This window comes from Carcharhinus amblyrhynchos, chromosome 32, assembly GCF_965287045.1.
Source record: "Carcharhinus amblyrhynchos chromosome 32, sCarAmb.v2.hapA, whole genome shotgun sequence".
NCBI classification, from domain to species: domain Eukaryota; kingdom Metazoa; phylum Chordata; class Chondrichthyes; order Carcharhiniformes; family Carcharhinidae; genus Carcharhinus; species Carcharhinus amblyrhynchos.
In genome coordinates, this window is record NC_137355.1 from 18,887,541 (window position 1) to 18,909,280 (window position 21,740).

The 21,740-nt window shown below is 43.3% G+C and overlaps 1 protein-coding gene across 9 annotated transcripts in view; it reads left to right on the plus strand.

Annotated features, from left to right (window-relative positions):
- peak1 (pseudopodium-enriched atypical kinase 1) overlaps positions 1–21,740 on the plus strand; it is a 218,879-nt gene that overhangs the window by 164,361 nt on the left and 32,778 nt on the right. For 7 of the 9 annotated variants that reach the window (XM_080216215.1, XM_080216213.1, XM_080216212.1 and 4 more), the window contains 3 exons: positions 1,516–4,827; positions 18,587–18,634; positions 20,985–21,178. In XM_080216215.1, coding sequence (XP_080072341.1) covers positions 1,631–4,827; positions 18,587–18,634; positions 20,985–21,178 — 3,439 coding nt within the window. In that variant the 5' untranslated portion in view covers positions 1,516–1,630. The remainder of the gene's footprint in view (positions 1–1,515; positions 4,828–18,586; positions 18,635–20,984; positions 21,179–21,740) is intronic. The other 2 variants (XM_080216218.1, XM_080216220.1) reach the window with 1 other exon arrangement.

Genomic DNA, 21,740 nt, shown 5'->3' on the forward strand with positions numbered 1-21,740 from the left:
GATCAGTTGAATGGACACTCCTCCAAGTTTGATGATGCCCACCCCCCTTCCCCGCTCACTATCACCCCCCAAATCCCGTCCACCAACTTCAGACACTTAGCTTCTTCCTGGCCTGTCTAGTGGTACCTTTAAACTCATCTACATTACAGGAGACAGTGAAATAGAAAAGGGGGCATGTTCCCCTTCACTCCAATTATTTTACACCCCATCATTTGAGCCCCCATAATTCCTGCACTGCTTGGATCTCCTCCAGCCTCAGTCGGGGAAGTCAGGCGAGAGACTCATGGGATGGAATATGGTGCAGGTAGGTGGGTACGGAGTGGCATCTGACACTGATTGCCACTCCAAGGAAGCTATGGGATAAAGTGGGGAAAGGTGGTGGCAGTAATATATTAACCTGGGCAGATAGGCAGTTGCTTAAGATCTGCCTATCGAGCACTGTATTATTGCATTGTGCTTGTTCGAAGTGTTAGGTAGAATAATAATAAAGAAACTTCATTGCTGTAAACTTGGAGCCTCACCCTGGGCCACTCCAAGTTCAACACAATTCCAAATAGGTTCTTATTTATAGTGAGCCAGCTGACGATCATATCATTCTGTAATTGGTTCCATGGTTTATTGGGTCAGCTACTCTTATAGTTTGTTATCATTGGTCATGTTACATCCAATACAAAGTTGTCATCGGTTACAAAGAACAAAGTACAAAAAAAAATTACAGCACAGGAACAGGCCCTCCAGCCCTCCAAGCCTGCACCGACCACATTGCCTGACTGAACTAAAACCCCCTACCCTTCCAGGGACCATATCCCTCTATTCTCATCCTATTCATGTATTTGTCAAGACGCCCTTAAAAGTCACTATCGTATCTGCTTCCACTACCTCCCCCGGCAGGGAGTTGCAGGTGTCTATCGCCCCCTGTGCAAAAAAAAAACTTGCCTTGTACATCTCCTTTAAACCTTGTCCCATGCACCTTAAACCTATGCCCCCTAGTAATTGACCCTTCCACCCTGGGAAAAAGCTTCTGACTATCTACTCTGTCCATGCCCCTCATAATCTTCTATCAGGTTGCCCCTCAATCTCTATCGTTCCACGGAGAACAAACCAAGTTTTTCCAACCTCTCCTTGCAGCGAATGCCCTCCATTACAGGCAACACCCTGGTAAATCTTTTCTGTACTCTCTCCAAAGCCTCCACATTCTTCTGGTAGTGTGGCGATCAGAATTGAACACCATATTCCAAGTGTGGCCTAACTAAGGTTATATAAAGCTGCAACATGGCTTGCCAATTTTTAAACTCAGTGCCCCGGTCAATGAAGGCAAGCATGCTGTATACCTTCTCCACCTGCGTTGCCACTTTTATGATCTCAACCTAACATCATCCACTAATGGATTTACACCAGAAGGTGAATTGAGTGTAACCAGAGCAATTAAGTGTTAGTACCCGTTTCTATATAAATCAAAACCTGAACTTTCTTTCAATGCAATCTTTTTTATTCAATATTTTATTTCATTTCCAGGTGTGAGTTGACACAGAACACTGATTGAGATGGTGATGATTGGGAAGTGAGACTCATAAATGAAAGTGGTAGAATGCATTAAGCAAGGAGTATCTCATGAACAGCTTGGTGAAAGATGTCCGCCTGCAACGCCTTCACTGAACACGTCTGGAAGCCTGGCGAATGCAAGAACTGTTTTAAGCCCAAAAGTTTGCATTGTTTGTCCGCTACCTCTGAACCCTCCCCACTTTCCTGCAACAATTTAAAAACTAATGCCAACCACAGCAACAACCACCGGGGTAGGTCAGGCACTGGTAGCTTTCGACCTCCTGTTGCTAAGAAGCCAACAATTGCTGTGAAGCCCACCATGATGGTCGTGGATGGGCAGACAGTGAGTACAGAAATGGAGGCATTGGAAAGTTGTGAAAATAAGCATCGATGGAATAGGAATGGCGTTCTACTCAACAGGAAACCAGTGAACAACAACAACGAAGCGAACAACAGCAGTTCCCAGAGAGCTTGTGGCCCGGACAGAATTGTGAATAATAGGATACCCAACAACAATAATAATGGATTGACTGATGTATTGAAGGACATTGTTGGATTTGAACCTGAACCAGTGGTGCAAGGCAAAGAATGTGACAGGGAGTCCTTTCTTGGAAGGATCAACAAATGCTATCAGCGCTCACTGGAGAGGAAGCTTCCCCCGAGCTGCATTGTGGCAGGTATGAAAGAGAATATGGGGAAGCGTGTTGTGCTGAGCAGCAGTTCAGATATCATCAGCAGTGAGGGCGGACTCTTCTGCTATCCAGATTGCTCTCTCATCAGTGATCAGAGCGTGGAGAATCAGTCAAGTGAGAACACGACCGAAGAGCGGGAAAGTTGGGATGAAAGTGATGAAGAGTTGTTGGCAATGGAAATCCGTATGCGCGGCCAGCCGCGTTTTGCTAATTTTAGGGCAAACACTCTCTCCCCTGTCAGGTTCTGCAGTGACAAGAAGTGGAACACTGTGCCATTGCGAAAGCAGTCACTGCAGAGAATTTGTGCTGTCGACTATGATGATAGCTATGATGAAATTCTAAACGGGTACGGTGATGAGGCCTTGATCCCATATGGGCAGGACAGTCTGCCGAGTATTTTGTCATCAGAATCCACATCTCCTGATTCCTCAATGACCGAGGGATCTCAAACTGGCACAACAAAATCTGTACACCAGCAACTTTGTAATGGCGACCTTTCTCCCAATGACTGCAAAAGTACCAAGTTTATTGAACCGGATTATGAGAGCATAAATGAAAATGAACAGGTTCCCCAAGTGAAGCAGGCTCCATTTAAACCAGCGAGAGGCACAGCAGTAAAGTCTTTAGAAACTCACAAGGCAGTTCTTGCGTTGCGGTTGGAAGAGAAGGATGGGAAGATAGCCCTACAGACTGAGAAGCAGGAATTTGCCATGAATTCCGCAGACAATCCGGGGCAAACTATGACGATTAACATTATTCCAAAGGAAGAACAAGCAAAACCATACAGAGTTGTCGATTTGGAACCGCCGGGTATGTGCAAACCCTACACTGTAGTTGACGTATCTGCTGCAATGAACAATAAAAAGTCTGACAGCACACCTGAACCTCTTCCAGGTGCGAAGACTTCCCCCAGTAGTGCAAACCCACCCACGTCACTTTCGAGCCAGTTAAGCAACCACAAAAAGTCAAGTATCAACAGATATCAGGAGGTGTGGACTTCCAGCACCAGCCCGCGACAGAAAGTGCCCAGAGTGGCTTTAATGTCAAGCGCTTCTGGTCCTACACCTCCCCCAAGACAAATGAGTCATAAATCAGCTCCTACTTCGCCTACTACCACAAGTGTTACTTCAAAAACTATTCCTGTGAAGTCTCCAAATCTGTCTGAGATCAAATTCAATAGTTACAACAATGCTGGAATGCCTCCTTTTCCTATTATCATACATGATGAGCCAACATATGCACAGAGTTCAAAGCATAAGGCTATAAAAGTACCGATAGTAATTAATCCCAATGCCTATGATAACCTGGCCATATATAAAAGCTTCTTGGGTCCCAGTGGCTCACATGTGAAAAAGGAAGCTTTAGAAAACATAACAAGTCATACGTACGAAGAAATTGGATCCTCAGCGAGGAAATCCACTGACTTGCCTCAAGTGAAAGGTCCAAGTTCCAGCACAGAAAGAAAAGTGCTTGGCTCCGTTGCACAGAAAGTGCAGGAATTCAACAACGCGCAGAACAAAGCACAAATTCTCTCTCAGTCTCCGCCACACAAAAGCTTTGGATCCAATCACAGCTCTCCTTCTAGAATTCAGAAAGCTCCTCCAGACTCTCCAGCCAGAAAAGAAGAGACGCCAGAGAGGCAGACATCATCGGGAAGCCGGGAAAATGCCAGCACAGTGCTCTCCCAAATTGTGGCATCGATTCAGCCTCCCCAACTGCCACCTGACAATCCCCAGCCACAGTCGAAAGCCAGTAGTGCAGAAGAGCTTTACTCGCAGCCCCCTGCCATCTCAGAAGGCACTGGGGACATTCACATCCGCCCAAAGTCATTATTCTCCCCACAGGCAAATAGCGAACCAGAAGTGTCCAAAGTGATGGACAGTACTCTTACAAAAGGACAGAAAGAAAGTATCCTACCAAAGCAGATCACTGTCCCCACATCTAAACCTGGCATAATACAATCTCCCAATGCTGCTAGCCTGAGCCCTAAGAGTGAGCACCTGCCTCCATTTCCACCACCACGTTCCACATCATCCCCCTACCATGCCAGCAACCTTCTGCACAAGCATTTCAGTAACTGGGGGAAGCCGACTAGCCCTGTACGATCCCCCGAGACTGAATCGCCGCTGCTGAATCCAGAGGGACGCCAACGCCTACCGGAGGCAAAGCCGAAACGATGGATCTCATTCAAGAGTTTCTTCCGTCGCCGGAAGACTGAGGAGGAGGAGGACAAGGACAAAGACAAACTAGTTGGACTGAATGGACGCGTGATACACATGCTGCCGCCGCCACCCATACAGCGGCATCACCTGTGCAGTGATCAGAAGATATTGGAACCATCGGAAAAGCTGGCCACTATATTGAGTTACAAACAAGAGCTTGGATTAGATGGTGCAAAGGCAGAGACAGGCAAACTGGATGGTGCTGCTGTAGACACTGAAATCCATCCTACCCTGAGTGAAGCGCAGCCAACTGTATCTGGATTGAAAGATGATGAAAAGTCCGCAGTAGGTATTCCTGGAAGCGAGAAAGAAATCAGCTGTCCAAGTAGTCAAAATTCTCCCCCACCTCCACCACCAAAGAAATGTAACAAGTAAGTGTTGCCTTTTTTTTAATATTGCATTTATCAAATGTTGGAGTGAGTCTTTTTCCTAAACTTCTCTACCAAGCGTGTGAATTTGTTTTGCGACTGTATTTATTTCCTTATTTATTAGTGTGTTGCTCGAGTAAATATTTTAAGCAAGATCTTCCATGTTCCTCCTCCCTTTTGGCATACTACTTGCCTAGTCTTCTGAGGCATGTTGAGCATTCTAAAAATGATGAAAAATAGATCACCCATCTCTTTGTTGGTTTTCACTTGAATTGACTGTTGTCTTGGGTTCTCAAGCAGCCAGCTCTCAGGTCTTTGATTTGCAAAGCTTGAGCTTTTTTTTTTGAAGCCTCTACATTTCCAAGATGGAAACAAATGACCACTCTACCCTTGTATTCCATTTACTTGTGTCACAAGTATCACGAAACTGATGTGCCTAAACTCTGAAAGTTGATTTCATAAAGACCCTGGGGATGATCTTATCAAAAACATTCTAAGTGCTGAACGAGCATGAAACTGGGAGAAAATTGCGCCCATTTTGTTTTTTGGGCAAGCTTCCAGCTGCAATCTTATGACACTTAGTTGAAAAATGAGGCAAAGTGTAATTTTCACCAGTAGGGAGAGTGGACGATGTCTATTCTTGCCGGGAAGCTGGCTGCAGATTGCTAGAGGGTGGTATTGCACATGTGCTGATCGTCCAGTGCACTAACTGTGTACAAGAGAACATAGCGCATAGAGAGATTGTCACCTCCACCCTGGCCGATCGCCTTCCTGGCGATCCCCAGTGGAAAGCATGCAGCTTTCCATGCCCTACCTCTCCTTAGGCCCTATCCTTGGCATTGCCTGGTGGGTGATGCCAGGCTGGCACTGTCAGGGCCTCAGGCTGGCGCTGACTAAGGGGCATTGCCTGCCGTTGGCCCTGACCACCCAGGGGGCCTCAATGGCCTCCAATTCCACTAGCTAGACCACATGTCTGGTTCCCATTGCTGGCAACTAAATGTGATCCTCATAGGTGAGGACTGCTACCGGAGAGGCCATTAAGGCAAGTGAGACTGGATGATTGCATCCCAGTCTTACTAATAACATTTAAAATGACTTAAATATTTAAATCAGCCCCACATCTGGCAATTCAGGACCTCCACTGGAATACCTAGAGGGATTGAATTTACTGCTGTGGCTGTAGGGACTCTTCAGTTGAAAAGATTGAGACATCTCTGTGCAAGTTTGGCAAACTGAATAATGTATCTGTTTGTAACTAATTTGTCTGGAGCCACAACCCAAAGTATTGTTATGCAAGACCTATTCTGGGTAATGTTTGAACACACACACACACACACAGCGGTACACTGATACTGCACTTTTCCTCATACTTCACACCTGCTCCAAATGTGCCACACTTTGTAATTTCCGAATGAGGGTAGGCACTTCCCTGCTTGCAAAGATGGGTGGGGACAAATGATTCAATTAATAAGTTTGCTCTTTGCTCTATTAGTTTTGGAGTATCCCATAAGCTAATAACATTCCTTTGCCTTCTTTCCCTAGATAGCTAAAAGAAAGAAAGACAAACCAGGGAAAGAAAGCAATGGTGCAGAATTCCAATCTAAGAATCTTGAGATTGATTTACAATCATTGATTCACTTCCCAGAATCAGTTACTTCCCAGTATCTGCAGTTATGTTCTGATAATTTAAAAAAAAATCATTATTCTGCATTGGTGATCACCAGGGTGGTGACCAGGTGGGGGGCTGGTGGTGGTGGTGGAGGAGGAGGGGGGGTGATATGTGCGGTTGGTGGGGGGGAGTGGAGTGACATCTCCCAATGCACTGACTATGTTCTCTTGTATACAGTTAGTGCATTGGATGATCAGTGCATGCGCAATAGTGTCTTCTGGCAGTCTGCAGCCAGCTTCCCAACAAGAATAGACTCCTTCCCTTCCCCCTACTGACGAGAATCACACTTTGCCTCATTTTTCAACTGAGTGTTGTTAGATTGCGACTGGGACCCCGCCCACAAACGAGCGTGATTCTCTCCAATGTTCATGGTCATTCAGCACTTAGAATTTTTTTTGGTAAGATTGCCCCCACCCCTAGGTCTTTTTACTAATCATTGTACGACTAAGCTCATCAGTTTTTTAATTACACCCTTAATTGGCAACATTGGAAAGATGTTATCACTTGCTGTGACGCATGCAAAAAGAAATAAAATTGATGAGTAGTTTCAACCATTACAGATCAAACATTGCAAAGAAAATTATGGTTTTTAATTTTATAAATTTTTATACCGTTGGTATTAAAATTACAGATTTTTCAGGGGTCATGAAGAAAAATGCTTGCTTCTCACTGTGCCACGATTGATTTTTGCTGGTTATAAGATTGTGTATGACATGCCTGTATTTGCTGCTAATATAACATAAGCTTTCTGCACAGATTTTTATAGTGAAAGATATCCTGCAGGAATGGATGGAATTTTGAATGCCCGGACATGTTGGAACTTATCGTACTCCTATGAAAATTAGCGGTAGCTGTGTAAAGTATTACTCCGGATGCTGAAATCCTCATCCATGCTTTTGTTACCTTCTGAATCTACTATTCCAATGCCTTACTGGCTGACTTCCCATCTTCCATCCTCCATGAACTTCAGCTCATTCAAATTGCTGCCCATATCCTAAGTTGCATCAAATTCTATTCACTCATCATCCCTCTGCTCACTGACCAATTAGGCTGTGGTCCAGCAGCACTACAGTTTTAAAATTCTCACGCTCAGTTTCAGATCCCTTCATGCCATGTCTATCTTTATCTCTGTCATGACCTCCAATTCACTAACCCTCCAGGATCTCTGCATTCAGCCAATTCCAGCCTCTTGTGCATCACTAACTTCCTTTGCCCCACCATAGGTGGTTGTACCATCAACCATTGAGTTCTAAGTTCTTGAATTTTCTCCCTAAGCCCCTCCGTCACTTTACCTTTCTCTCCTTCTGTGAGACACACCATAGCAAAAAAAAACAATTTCTGTCGTTCAAGCTTTTGGTCACTTGGCTTAATGTTGTCTTTGGCTCAGTGTCAGTCTCTTTTGCTCAAGTACATTCCTGTGCAGGCTTTAGGGTGTTTTACATGTTAAAAAGCTATTGTATTTATTAACTTAAATTTTCATGTTTCCATGAAGACCAATTGAAACTGTAAAATAAGCATAATCTGCAACGAATGACAGTTTATGGCTAAAAGTCTTTCTCACATGACCACTATATACATATATACACACACATATATATAAAATATGTATATAACTACTGTACCCTGTAACTGAAGATCATTGTTTCAGTTTATCTTATTAGTCACAAGTGGCCTTACATTAACACTACCAAGAAGTTACTGTGAAAATCCCTTAGTCGCCACACTCTGGCACCTGTTCAGGTACACTGAGGGAGAATTTGGCATTGCCAATGCACCTAACCAGCCTTTCGGACTGTGGGCGGAAACCCCCACAGACAAGGGGAGAATGTGTAGGTTCCACACAGACAGACACCCAAGCCGGGAATCAAACTTGGGTCCCTGGTGCTGTGAGGCAGCAGTGCTAACTACTGTGTGTCACCTTGTTTCGTGCAATTTAAAATTGTCCTCTAATTAATTGAATTAAGTTTTGAAACTTTTTGAACTACATGTTTCTTATGTGGAGTTAGTTCATTAAAAAGCTGCAGAAAAGCATTTCTTTAACTGTGTGGAAGATGTGATGGGTAGAATGTATATAAATTTTGGTTTTAAAAGCGATTTTTACAGCATCTTTCATGGGCAAGTCTACTGGTTCATCTCTCTCAAATCTTAACTTACTCAAAACTTCAGCTGCCCACCTCCTTTCCTGCTTTAAATTCTGTTCTCCAAACGTTTCTCTCCTTCCAGTCTCTAACATACTAGGAAGATCCCTGAAACTAATAAAGATCTCATACAGTATTTCCATGGCCTCACGCAGCTTACCTCTGCAACTTCCTGCTTGTTAGCAGACGACTCCTTTGCACTCCCTGCCCTCCATTCCAATAATAGTTATAGCCATCCACACCCTGTATTTGGAGCTATGTGCCCAATGTCTAGCTACTTAGAATCATGGAATTCTACAGTGCAAATCGAGGCCACTCAGCCCATTGGGTCCGCACCGACTCTGACAGAGGATCCCACCCAAGTACCTTCCTGCAACCCCATGCCTTCACCCTGCTAATCCTCCACCACCACCACCACCACGACCATCTCTCTCCCCCCCCCCCCGGCTAATCTACACACCTTGGGACACTAAGGGACAATCTAGAATAGCCAATCTACCTAACCTGCACATTTTTGGACTGTGGGAGAAAACCAGAGCACCCGGGTGGAAACCCATGCAGACACAAAGAATGTGTTGACTCCACACAGTCACCCTAAGCCAGAATTGAACCCGAGTCCCTGGTGCTGAGAAGCAGCAGTGCTAACCACTGCACCACCGTGCCTTCCCACTTCTGCCCCTTACTTTGTGTCTCCTTCTTCCCTACATTTTCTATTATTACGACTTGAGCTATTTCCAGCTCTGTTACACACTAAGGGATGTTTTAAGCCCTGTATATTGTTACTCGACTTTTTAAAGAGATGTTTAGGTTATAAAGGTAACCTTGGTGTTATAATAACATTCTAAAGTATACTCTTCCATATGGAGTGGCTCACTGTGCTTTGTTGCTGTTCCCTAAAATAATGAGTTCCTCATTTCAGTTGGGGACAAATGTGAAGACAGTCATTTTCTGCTGAGAGAAAGGAATAAATTGGAGAAGAGTTCCAGGGCTACTGCTCATTTTGTATTGCTGAGTTAGATTGCAGTAGTGCCAACATTCAGTTTATCTGCCAATGATTTGTTTATTCTTTTGTGGGTTGTCACTGGCAAGGCCAGCACTTGTTGCCCAACTCTAATTGCCTTTGAACTTTTTGCGGCGGCACAGTGGTTAGCACTGCTGCCTCACAGCGCCAGGGACCCGGGTTCGATTCCTGGCTTGGGTTACTATCGGTGTGGAGTTTGCACGTTCCCCCCGTGTCTGCGTGGGTTTCCTCCGGGTGCTCTGGTTCGTTCCTACAGTCCAAAAGGTATGCTGGTTAGGTGCATTGACCCGAACAGGTGTCAGAGTATGGCGACTAAGGAAATTTCACAGTAACTTCATTCCAATGTTAATGTAAGCCTTACTTGAGACTAATAAATAAACTTTTTTTGAATCGCTGGCTAGGCCACTTCAGAGGGCAGTTAGAATCAGTCAAGTGTAGTCTAGATTGGGTAAGGATGGCAACTTTCCTTTTCTAAAATGAACCAGGTGAGTTTTTAAGACAATCGATTATAGTCATCATGGTCACCATTACAAGACTACCTTTATATTCCCGATTTATAAATTGAGTTCAAATTCCTTATGCTTCTTTCATGGGGTTTGAACTTGTATCCACAGAGCATGAGTCTGGGCCTCTGGATTATGAATCCAGTGATATTAGCATTACATTACTGTTCTTGGTTGGGGCAAGGTTCAGGGATATCTTTGGGGTTAAATGTATTTTTCTAAAGATAAAACTAATAGATAGTAAAGCGAACTATTTTTCCTGGTGCACATTTCATTTACAGTCTATAGCAAGGAGGTATGGAATATCCACATTAGAAATACCATTGCTTTTTATCATCAGTAAAGTGATGGAGGGGTCACTAACAGTGCGATCAACTAGCACTTGCTTTGCAATTTCCTGCTTACTGATGTTCAGTTTGGGTTCTGCCAGAGCCACTCAGCTCCTAAACCCATTACAGCCTGGGTTCAAACAAGTTCAAAGGAACTATCTTGGAGTAGTGTCCTAGGCCCAACTATCTTCAGATGCTTAATCAATGACCTTCCTTTTACCATAAGACCAGAAGTGGGGATGTTTGCTCATGATTACACAATGTTCATCACCATTCGTAACTCCTCACATACTGAAACAATCCATTTCCAAATGCAGTAAGACCTGGACAACATCCAGGCTTGAGCTGACAAGTGGCAAATAGCATTCATGCTCACAAGTGCCAGACAATGACCATCTCCCACAAGAGAGAACCTTAACCATCTCCCCTTTACATTCAATGGCCTTATCATCACTATATTTCCCCACTGTCAACATCTTGGGGGTTACAACTGGCTCAGTTCAGTTTATGGTCAATGGTATCAATATTGTGGCTGCAAGAGCAGATCAGAGACTCTGAATCCTGCAGCAAGTAACTCGCCGTCTGACACTCTCCAAAGTCTGTCCACCATATGCAAGGCGCAAGTCAGGAATGTATTGGAATACTGTCCACTTGCCTGGATGAGTGTAGCGCCAAAAACACTCAAGAAGTTTGACACCATCCAGAATAATACAGCTTGCTTGAATGGTACCCCTTCCACCAATATTCAAGTCCCTCCACTACTGACAAAGAGCGGCAGCAATGAGCATCATCTATAAGATTCAGTGCAGCAACTTACCAACGCCCCTTAGGGAGCAACTTCCATACCCACAATTGCTACCACCTAGAAAGACAAGGGCAGCAGATGCCTGAGGACACCACCACCTGCAAGTTCTCCAAGTCATTCATCACCTGACTTGGATATATATTGCGCTTCCTTCACTGTTGCTGGGTCAAAACACTGGAACCCCTTCCCTAACAGCACTGTGGGTGTACCTGCACCTCAGGGACAGGAACGACTCAAGAAGACAGCTGGCCATCACCTTAAGGGCAATGAGGGACGGGCAATAAATGCTGGCTTAGACAGTGACTTCTGTACTCCATAAATGAACAAAAAAATTACACTGCTTCCCCACAGAAAGAGGTCAGATTGTTGCTGGTGATGGAATTTAATTATGTCAATAACCCCTGATATCTAACCATGGTACTTTGATCAAGAAAGAGGTATATTTCAGTCATCTGATACTAAATCCTAAATTGTAGAATTTATGATGAGCAGCACTTTTCCATCAGCTGTTATTCTCTTGACTTGTTCTCAAAGTGTTAACAGCAAAGAACAAAAAAATTACAGCACAGGAACAGGCCCTTCGGTCCTCCAAACCTGTACTAACCATCCTGCTCCTTAAAAGTCACTATTGAATCTGCTTCCACTATGGAGTTCCATGCACCCACCACCTTCTGTGTATAAACAAATCTGCGCCGTTCATCTCTTTTAAACTTTGCCCCTTGCACCTTAAAGCTATGCCCCTTAGTAATTGACTCTTCCACCCTGGGCAAAAGCTTTTGACTATCCACTCTGTCCATGCCTCTCATAATCTTGTAGACTTTTATCAATGTTCTTCAATCAAGATCAATTAAGTTTCTCCAGTTGGAGAAACTTGGTTTGTTCTCACTGGAACGATGGAGGTTGAAGGGCGACCTGATAGAAGTCAGAAGTTGACTAGAGGCAATCTGCAAACAGACATGTACGTAGTTTCCCTCCCAGTGATATTGTGCAACTCTTTCCCAGTAAAGCCATGATCGAGAACCTTAATTCCCATTCGTGACATCTCCAGATTGAAAATTGACAGTGTTCACCACTAATTTTTTAAAATCGTGGAGTAGTTCTTAAAATTTTGACTAATCTCATTGTTGCTTCATTGTGAAGCTGGTTGTGAACATGTGCGGCATGAACTTTGTTGTCTCTCTGCCAGTTGGGAATTAATCACTGTCACCTGTGTGATACAGCATTTCAGGATTAAGTAATATTAAACGGGTCTCCTGGGGTAGTCTCTGTTTCATTCAGGGACAGGAAGGAATGTTACAAATGCTCTCTTTTTTGGCCTAATTTAAGAAATTAGGGAAAGTTTATGCTACAAATTGTATGTGATCAATTGGAGGCAGTAAGCTTGATGGAGTGAAAGGCCTTTTGTCTTTACAAAGTAGAACAAGGTATATATGGCACAGAAACTCAGTGAGATCCATCTGAGCCTCCTCCCAACTTCCTTCATCTAACACATCACCAAATCTATTATTTTCTCCATCATGCACTTACATAGCTTCTGAAATTCACATATGCTTTCTCTCAACTATCCTTTGTTGTGTATCTGTATCTCCAAATTCCTCTGTCACACTGCCGCATTTAGTCACTTACTTTCTAAGTAGCATCTGGCCTCCTGCTCTTACTGATATGTAGCACCTCATATTTACCAGTGTTGGATTTTGTCTTCTAATTATATGCCAATTTTGTCACGGCCCTTCCCTCAATTTGATATCATCTCAAATTTTGAAATTGTACTTCCGATTCCTTTGATGTAGAACAAGGCATATATGGCGCAGTTGACTTTGCGAGGTTGGATTTGATGCTGGCAAAGATGTAAAAAATAGTAAAAAATGCTAGAAGGAAAAAATATTGTGGTGTTTTGTTGGTGTTTAAGTTGGTGTTTTGTTTCACTGCTTGGAGGTTTAAAATGCAAAGTACACCTGGAGTCCAAGCTGAAACACTTGTATCAATAAGTCAAGCAGTAGTCTTGACAAGACAACTTTTTTTTTAGCCAATTTAGCCAACCAATTTAAAGCAGGTACTCAGCTGCCAAGAACTTATAAAATTTGAATTTGATGGTGTGACAACATCAGACTAACCCTATTGTAGGAAAATTGATAGGTCATCACAGGTATAAAAGAGAGTGCAGGGGAGGGGAACAGGGGAACAACAGAAGCACTGCCCCCTCTCAAGCCTCAAGTGGGAGAGAGCAGCTCTCAACTCTGCCAACTTCAGATATGTCTTAAGAGAACATATCATCTTACATGCAAAAGGTACCAAATCAGAAAAAAATTACAGTCAGAGGAATCAACAGAAGAACTCCAAAAGATCCTGAAAGCCACAAACCTGGATATATTTTTTGAGTGACTTAATTCTATTATTAGATATTTTTTGTTAATTAATGGATATTTTATTTATTTGAACAGCATTTCATTAGAATCTTATTTTATTTGGTATGTTACTTATCTAGTTAAAGTTCCCTGTTAGTTAAATAAATAAATTGTTAAATATTCATTTTAACGTGAGTGTCAGGTATTTCTGTTAGTCACTAAAGGTTACTGAAGGACAGTTCACACCTTCCCAGGTACTTTTAACGGACTACCAAGCAGGGTATTCCTCTTTGGGGGACTTGGCTTTCCAACTTTCTAGAAAGCTAGTCCCAATTGCCCGCATTGATCTATATCCCTCCATACCCATTTTAGCCATGTAACTGTCTAAATTCTTTTTAAAAGATAAAATTGTACCCACCTCTACTTCTACCTTTGGCAGCTCGTTCCAGACAGTCACCACCCTCTAGACCCTTTTGTATCTCTCTCCTCTCACATTAAACCTATGTCCTCTAGTTGCCAAAGGGTTTGGATAATGTCACTAATTTGACAAGGAAATGTATTGTCTTGGAGGAAACCAGGAAAAAACAAATTATATTTGTGGCAAGTAAAGTTCCCATCTGATGCTCATTGTATTAGTAATGTCTTTTTTTTTCACAATGCAATTCTAAATATGCATAGATGCATGTTCTTGTATGCTGTTTTGAATTGAGCATCAGTTTAAGTCTTTGCCCCTTGTTTAAAATTGGAAATTCTCATCCTTATTTTAAAATGCTTCCACAGCCTTTGCCCCATCTCTAACCTTCCCGAACTGGACAATCCTTTGTGATCTTTGCACTCCTTCAACTCTGGCCACTTGTACATCTTCTGGTTTGCATCGCTGCACTATTGGCATCTGTACCTTCAGCTCCTTGGGTCCAGTTCTGTGAAACACCTTCCCTAAACCCCTCTTTACTTCTCTTCCTTTAAGACATTTATTAAAACCTACCATTTTGACTGAACATTTTCCTAATGTGTTTAATCCGATAAGGTTCCTGTGAAATGCCTTGGGATATTTTGCTTTGTTAAGGATGTTATGTAGATCCAAAATATTGTGGAGCAGGGATTCCTCTGAGCTCCAGAAATAATCTGGTTTGCTGCCACCCCAAGTTTCCTCGGCCCCCATTTCTGGATCTGAGGAGAAAGGCTGTCACACAGAGGGTGGTGTATGTGTGGAACGCGCTGCCAGAGGAGGTGGTAGAGGCGAGTACAAACATTTAAAAGACATTTAGACAGGTACATGGATGGGAAAGGTTTAGAGGGACATGAACCAAACGGGGGTGAATGGGACTAGTTCAGACTAGGAAACCTGGTCGGCATGGACTAGTTGGGTTAAAGGTCCTGTTTGTGTGCTGTATATCTCTATGATTTTATGACTAACCGTCTTGTGGGATGTCCAGTATTGCACCAGATATGACAAGTTGCTTTGGGGTGGGCAGCTCGCTGGTTCTGTTTAAGTGAGACCACTGTCTTGAAATAAAACTGCGCTGCTTGCTCCCATCACGCCTGGGCACTTTCAAGCTGTTGACTACCGAGGAGTTAAAGTTTTCCTCTTTTTTTATTTGCATACATTTTCGTGGTGACATCAAGTGATCCAAAATGAGTACATTGTCTAATTGTTTCTGTCTCTCGAGAACAGTGGGTGAATCAACATTAATGTTACCACATTGCTAATGACATGATGCTGCAGGTGTGGACAAATAAAAATTGTAGAATGAGAATAAACTGCGGAATTGTGCATGGTGGCACAGTTGTTAGCATTGCTGCCTCACAGTGCCAGGGACTTGGGTTCGATTCCAGCCTGCGGTCACTGTCTGTGTGGAGTTTGCACATTCTCCCTGTGTTTGCATGAGTTTCCCCCAGATACTCTGGTTTCCTCCCACATTCCAAAGATGTACGGGTTAGGTGGCTTGGTCATGACAAATTGCTCCTTAGTGTGTGTCGGGGGGTAAATACATGGGGTTATGGGGATAGGGTCTGGGTGGGATTGTTGTCAGTGCAGGTGTGATGGGCTGAATGGTCTCCTGCACTGTAAGGATTGTTTGATTTGGTGTTTCAATTTTTCATGTGTTTTTGACGCATTAGGTTCATGCTAGGTGCTCATTTTATGTATTCAGCTGAATGGATATCTTGGTGATCAGATTGCATGTTATACCTACAAACTTTTAATTCCACCAAAGTTTCGTAGGACTCAGGTGATTGCATGCACATATAATGTAAACTTCTGTCTGCGTGACTTCCTTTTGCTGAAGCATGACAAATATTAAAATGAACCAGTTCTACATATTGTGAAATAGTAGCGATGAGAGAAGTACAAAAAGTATTCTGAATGAAGAGGTGACTAATATGTCAAATCGTCACCTGTAATCACATTCATAGTTATTCATTAGCTTTCAAGATTTGGTAACATTAAACTTGTTCTCATGTGCATTGTCAGCCTTTTGCTTTAAACTTTACTTTAACATTTATTCGTTAGTGTCACAAGTAGGCTTACATTAACACTGCAGTGAAGTTACTGTGAAAATCCCCTAGTCGCCACACTCCGGCGCCTGTTCAGGTGAGAGTCTGCAGAAGGATCTAGATAGGCTGGGCGAATGGGCCGGGAACTGGCAAATGGAATTTAATGTTGGCAAGTGTGAGGTGGTCCACTTTGGTAGGAATAATGGTAGGAAGGACTATTACTTACGTGGCGAAAAACTGCAGCAGGCGACGGTGCAGAGGGACCTCGGGGTCCTTGTGCATGAGTCGCAAAAACCCAGCCTGCAGATGCAGCAGGTGGTCAGGAAGGCGAATGGGATGCTGGCCTTCATAGCGAGGGGGATTGAATATAAAAGTAGGGAGGTCTTGCTGCGGCTGTTTACGGCATTGGTGAGGCCGCAGCTGGAGTACTGTGTGCAGTTTTGGTCGCTGTACTTACGCAAGGATATTTTGGCCTTGGAGGGAGTGCAGAGGAGGTTTACTAGGCTGATACTGGAGTTGAGGGGGTTGAGCTATGAGGAGAGGCTGAATAAACTAGGCTTGTACTCGTTAGAGTTTAGAAGAATGAGGGGAGATCTCATTGAGACGTATAAGATGATGAATGGGATGGATAGGATAGAGGTGGAGAGACTCTTCCTGCTCAGAAAGGACAGTAGGACTAGGGGGCACAGCCTCAAGATAAAGGGGGGGTGGTTTAGAACAGAGTTGAGGAGGAACTTCTTCACTCAAAGGGTGGTGAATCTCTGGAATTCTCTGCCCGTTGAGGCGGTGGAGGCTGCCTCGCTAAATATTTTTAAGACGCGGGTTGATAGGTTTTTGATAGGCAAGGGGATTAAGGGTTATGGGGAGAGGGCGGGAATGTGGAACTGAGACACGACAGATCAGCCATGATCTTATTGAATGGCGGGGCAGGCTCGAAGGGCTAGATGGCCTACTCCTGCTCCTATTTCTTATGTTCTTACGTACACTGAGAGAGAATTTAGCACGGCCAATGAACCTAACCGGCACATCTTTCGGACTGTGGGAGGAAACTTACGCAGACACAGGGAGAACATGCAGCCTCCGCACAGACAGTGACCCAAGCCGGGAATCGAACCCAGGTCCCTGGCGCTGTGAGGCAGCAGTGCTAATCACTGTGCCACCCATGCAGTTTAGTGGGAATATTGTATATAGTTGGAAGCTGAAAAGGTTCATATATTTTAACTATTATAATGAGACCTTGACTCTGGTTAGTCAGTTGGGTTGATGGAAATTGTAAACAACAAATAGTCCAGATTTTTTGCAATGTACACCCTATTTCCCTGATTTATTTGGGGTATGTTGACCTCTCGGCTGAGAAAAGTGGCAGTAGAATAGAAAATACCAAAATCAGATGATGCACCAAGGGAGGGGCGAATTACACTCCTGCACGAATCACTGACCTGAGTTGCATCTTTCAAAATAGCTTGAAAAGTTAAAGATTAACAAGTATATGATTCCTATATTTACAACACGTAGGTGACAGCCTGGGCTCATTCATGTACCTCCCACCTTTGACTCAGTAGATTGTGGGTTCAGTCCGTGCTCCAGAATTCAGCACGCACTTGAAACTGACACTTCTGAGGGAACCTGCACTGTCAGGGGTGCTGGGGGTGTTAAACCGAGGCTCAGTCTGTGAACATTTAATAGTTCTACGGGATATTTTATGAAGAGCAGAGGACTTTGCCCTGTAATATCTATGCCAGTATTCATCCTTTAGTCACAGTAAGAAGTCTCACAACACCAGGTTAAAGTCCAACAGGTTTATTTGGTGGCACGAGCTTTCAGAGCGCTGCTTCTTCATCAGGTAAATCACCTCGTGAAGAAGCAGCGCTCTGAAAACTCGTGCTACCAAATAAACCTTTTGGACTTTAACCTGGTGTTGTGAGGCTTCTTACAATACCCACCCAATCCAATGCCGGCATCTCCACATCATCCTGCAATCAGTGTCACTGAAAAAGATTATCCAGTCATTTATTTCATTGCTGTTTGCGGAAACTTTCTGTGCATATATTAAGCTGACACATTTCCTAAGTAACAACAGTGGCTATACTTCAAATGTACTTCAGTGATTGTTAAGTACTTTTGCATGTATTACAGTTGCGAAAGACTATAAATCCAAGCTAATATGTTCTATCTGTTGTAACTTCCCAACGTTGTAAATTCTTTACCTTTGCAACAACAGCCTCCATTGCTTAGCTATTTTTCCCTAATAATGCACTGTGTTGTGAAGTTTTAATCCACAGAGTGCAAGGAACTCTGTGGAATAAATATTACAGCTTTGCCTTTCTATAGGCAACCAATGCATTGGGAAGGTGAAGTTTGCTTTTTGTAGATTATTGAAACTGCATGGTAAGCTTGCTTTGTTTCCTACTTCCAAATTATTTTGCCACCCAAATGTTTCCATTCCCCTCCTAAAGGTGCTGCCTCTTCTTGGAATATCTTCTTGTGAGTTACAGCTCTGTCAGGTACGTGGCCAAAATGGCCCATTCATCATACGTGAGTTTCCATAGTGACTATCGACAAACCACGGGCATAGCGTGTGTGCTTTTCAAGAGAGATCACTGAGAAACGATCAAAAATAGTCAATCTGACAGATATGCTCCTCCTATTCTCTGCTGAACTCCCTGGAATGGCAGAAAGTAAGAAGAGAAGTGCTTAATCTGCCCTCCCCACCTCCTACCCCAAAGGTGTATGAAATATCAATCGACCATTATGTGCAACGGCAGTTCTAAGCCATGGATCACATAGCCAGTTTCTCTCTCGTATCTCCATCACACAACTGGGGGAAATTGTAGTGTATCGACTGGGGTGGGGAAGGAAAAAGGGAGGGTTAGGTGCATTGGCCGTGTTAAATTCTCCCTCAGTGTACCTGAACAAGCACTGGAGTATGGCGACTAGGGGATTTTCATTGTAACTTCATTGCAGTGTTAAGATAAGCCGACTTGTGATAATACTTAAAAAAAAAGTACAATGGTGAGAAGCATAGGTAGATAAGAAAACAGCTTGCAAAATAAGAGGGAGAGAAAGTCAATTTACATTTTTTTTTAGAAATGTACTTTTATATTTCCTTATTGGGAAATTCAGATACAATTCTAGCAGGCACATGGTGGTTAGCACTGCTGCTCACAGTGCCAGGGACTCAGGGATTTGATTCCAGGCTTAGGTCACTGTCTGTGTGGAGGTTACACGTTCTCCCCATGTCTGCATGGGGTTTGCTCCCATAGTCCGAAAGACGTGCTGGTGAGATGAATTGACCCAAACAGGTGCTGGAGTGTGGCGACTAGGGGAATTTCACCTTAACTTCATTGCAGTGTTAATGTAAGCTTTACTTGTGACTAATAAACTTTTAAACATTTGCTTTTGCCCACTCTGAAAGTTAGCAAAAAACTATAACTGTAATTGGAAAGAATTTCCAATGTTTCTGCGTTCAAACTTAAAAGTAGGATTGCAGGAATTGTTAATCATAGAATCCCTACAGTGCAGAAGGAGGCCATTCGGCCCATTGAGCCTGCACTGACAACAGTCCCCCCAGACCCTATCCTCGTAACCCCATTTATTTCCCCTTTAATTCCCCCTGACATTAAGGGGCAATTCAGCATAGCCAATCCACCTAACCCACACATCCTGGGAATATAGGAGAAAACTGGAGCACCTGGAGGAAACCCACACAGACACAGGGTGAACGTGCACACAGACAGTTACCCAACGCTGGATTTGAATCCGGGTTCCTGGGGTGCTGTGAGGCAGCAGTGCTACCTGTTGTGCCACCCTTAAGCTTCCTAGTTAGGCACTAAAACCTGCTTTGATTTATTCCCTAACTGTACTCTACAAGTGTCTTTGAAATTAGATTGAGGGCAGTAGCTCTGTAAGTGTTAATAAGTCTGACTCAGTTAATGACCTCAAAGTACTATAGGTAGAGAGTACTGGCAGATTTTCAGTCTGATATGGGAAGGTCTGGCTGATGATATCACTGTGCGTGGAACGTTAGAGCTCTAAGTTAATCAGCTGCTTTCAAAACATGTTTATGAAGTTGAGAAGCAAATTCAAAACATTTGTTTCAATGGGAAGTTGTGTGAGTGACTTGAGTAGGTAAGTTAACAGTTGAAGATTCTGTTTGGAGGCAGCGGGAGCTGTAGTACAATAGCAAACCAGATGCCTTTTTTGCCGTAGTTCTGCTGACTTGCAACTTAGAAGCTACAATTCCATTTGCACTGAACAATTTCAAATTGATCCCTAAATGAGTAGCCGGAGAAAAAAGGAATCAATTGTCCCAGAAACGCTCTTTAAAAAGTCTTCTTTGGGATTCGAGCACACGGAAAACTTCAGTTTTAAGTGTTGGCACTTTGACCAAATGCAGTGTAAACACCAAAGGCTTTTGTGGTTATCAATTGAGACACACCTTAGTTAAGTATAAACCTTTGTTGCGGTATGGCGCCCTGGAGAAAATGTAATAAATTATGGATTTCAAATTAGGACTTTGTCGCTCTGTGGCTAAATAAGGATAAACACACAGGATTTAGAGAAAACCTGTTCTACTGGATTGTGCCTTGGAACAAGATTAATTGAAGAGACTGTAAAATGAAGCTAAAATTGCCTAGGGATCCTTAAACAAACAAGTTCTTGCAAGTCTTTACTTAATAAATTTCAACGTATGCTCTCATAAACTGAGCCCGAGTTGTACTTTTTTTTCAACAATTGTTGAGTTAGTAAGGAATACTTTTGGAGTATGATGTTTGTGATAAATGATCCAAGAATTATATGTGAACGTTTAATGAATTATGAATGCTGAAGGAAAACTATTTTTTTTTAATTCAGCAACCTTCCGGGTGAGGTGACCGTTGAAGACATGCCACCACAAGTATTAGAAGTTCAAAGATCAGCATTAGCAAACCAAGAGATACCTGGTCCTATGACTTTAATGCTGGTCACCGCAGGATCGCAGGACGATAAAGACACGGGCAGTGAGTCTGCTGACGAAAGCATCAGCAGTGCGACTTACAGTAATTTGGGTAAGAGACTACAAGAGTGGGGGGATGGGGGGGGGCAAGGTGTGGGTGGAGGAAGAAGATTTGGTTTCTCCTTTCCCTTTGCTCTAAGCTTCTTGTAACAGCCAGAGCTGCTTAAAATTTATCAGTCAAGGTTCGGTTCGGACTGTTAGCTATGTATGTGTGAGGCGATGTTTAATTGATGCGAGTGTCCCTGCTGGCTGCCAGAGAGTATTGTAGGTTGCAGAGTGAGGAATGCAGCTGCAATGTGGGCAATCCTGTTTAGGTAGAGTGAACAGGAAGAGATTAGATTAAAGCTTAAAACGCCCTATCAAATGCTGTACCGTGTAAAAAGGTCCAGCATGACCGCACTGCTCTCCGTTTCTTGCTTGACGACTTCTGTGTTCGGTTAAAGGTAGGACTGTAACGTTTTAACTTTGTGCTTTTATACTTTAGAAAATGCTGAACAGTGTTCAAAAACCAATGGAGAGACTGGGCGAGGAAAGAGAGGCTATGGGTGATATGGCAGGAATGTGCACTTTCAACATGTTAACTGCACAGTAGGAATAGTTTCATTGTTTCGGAT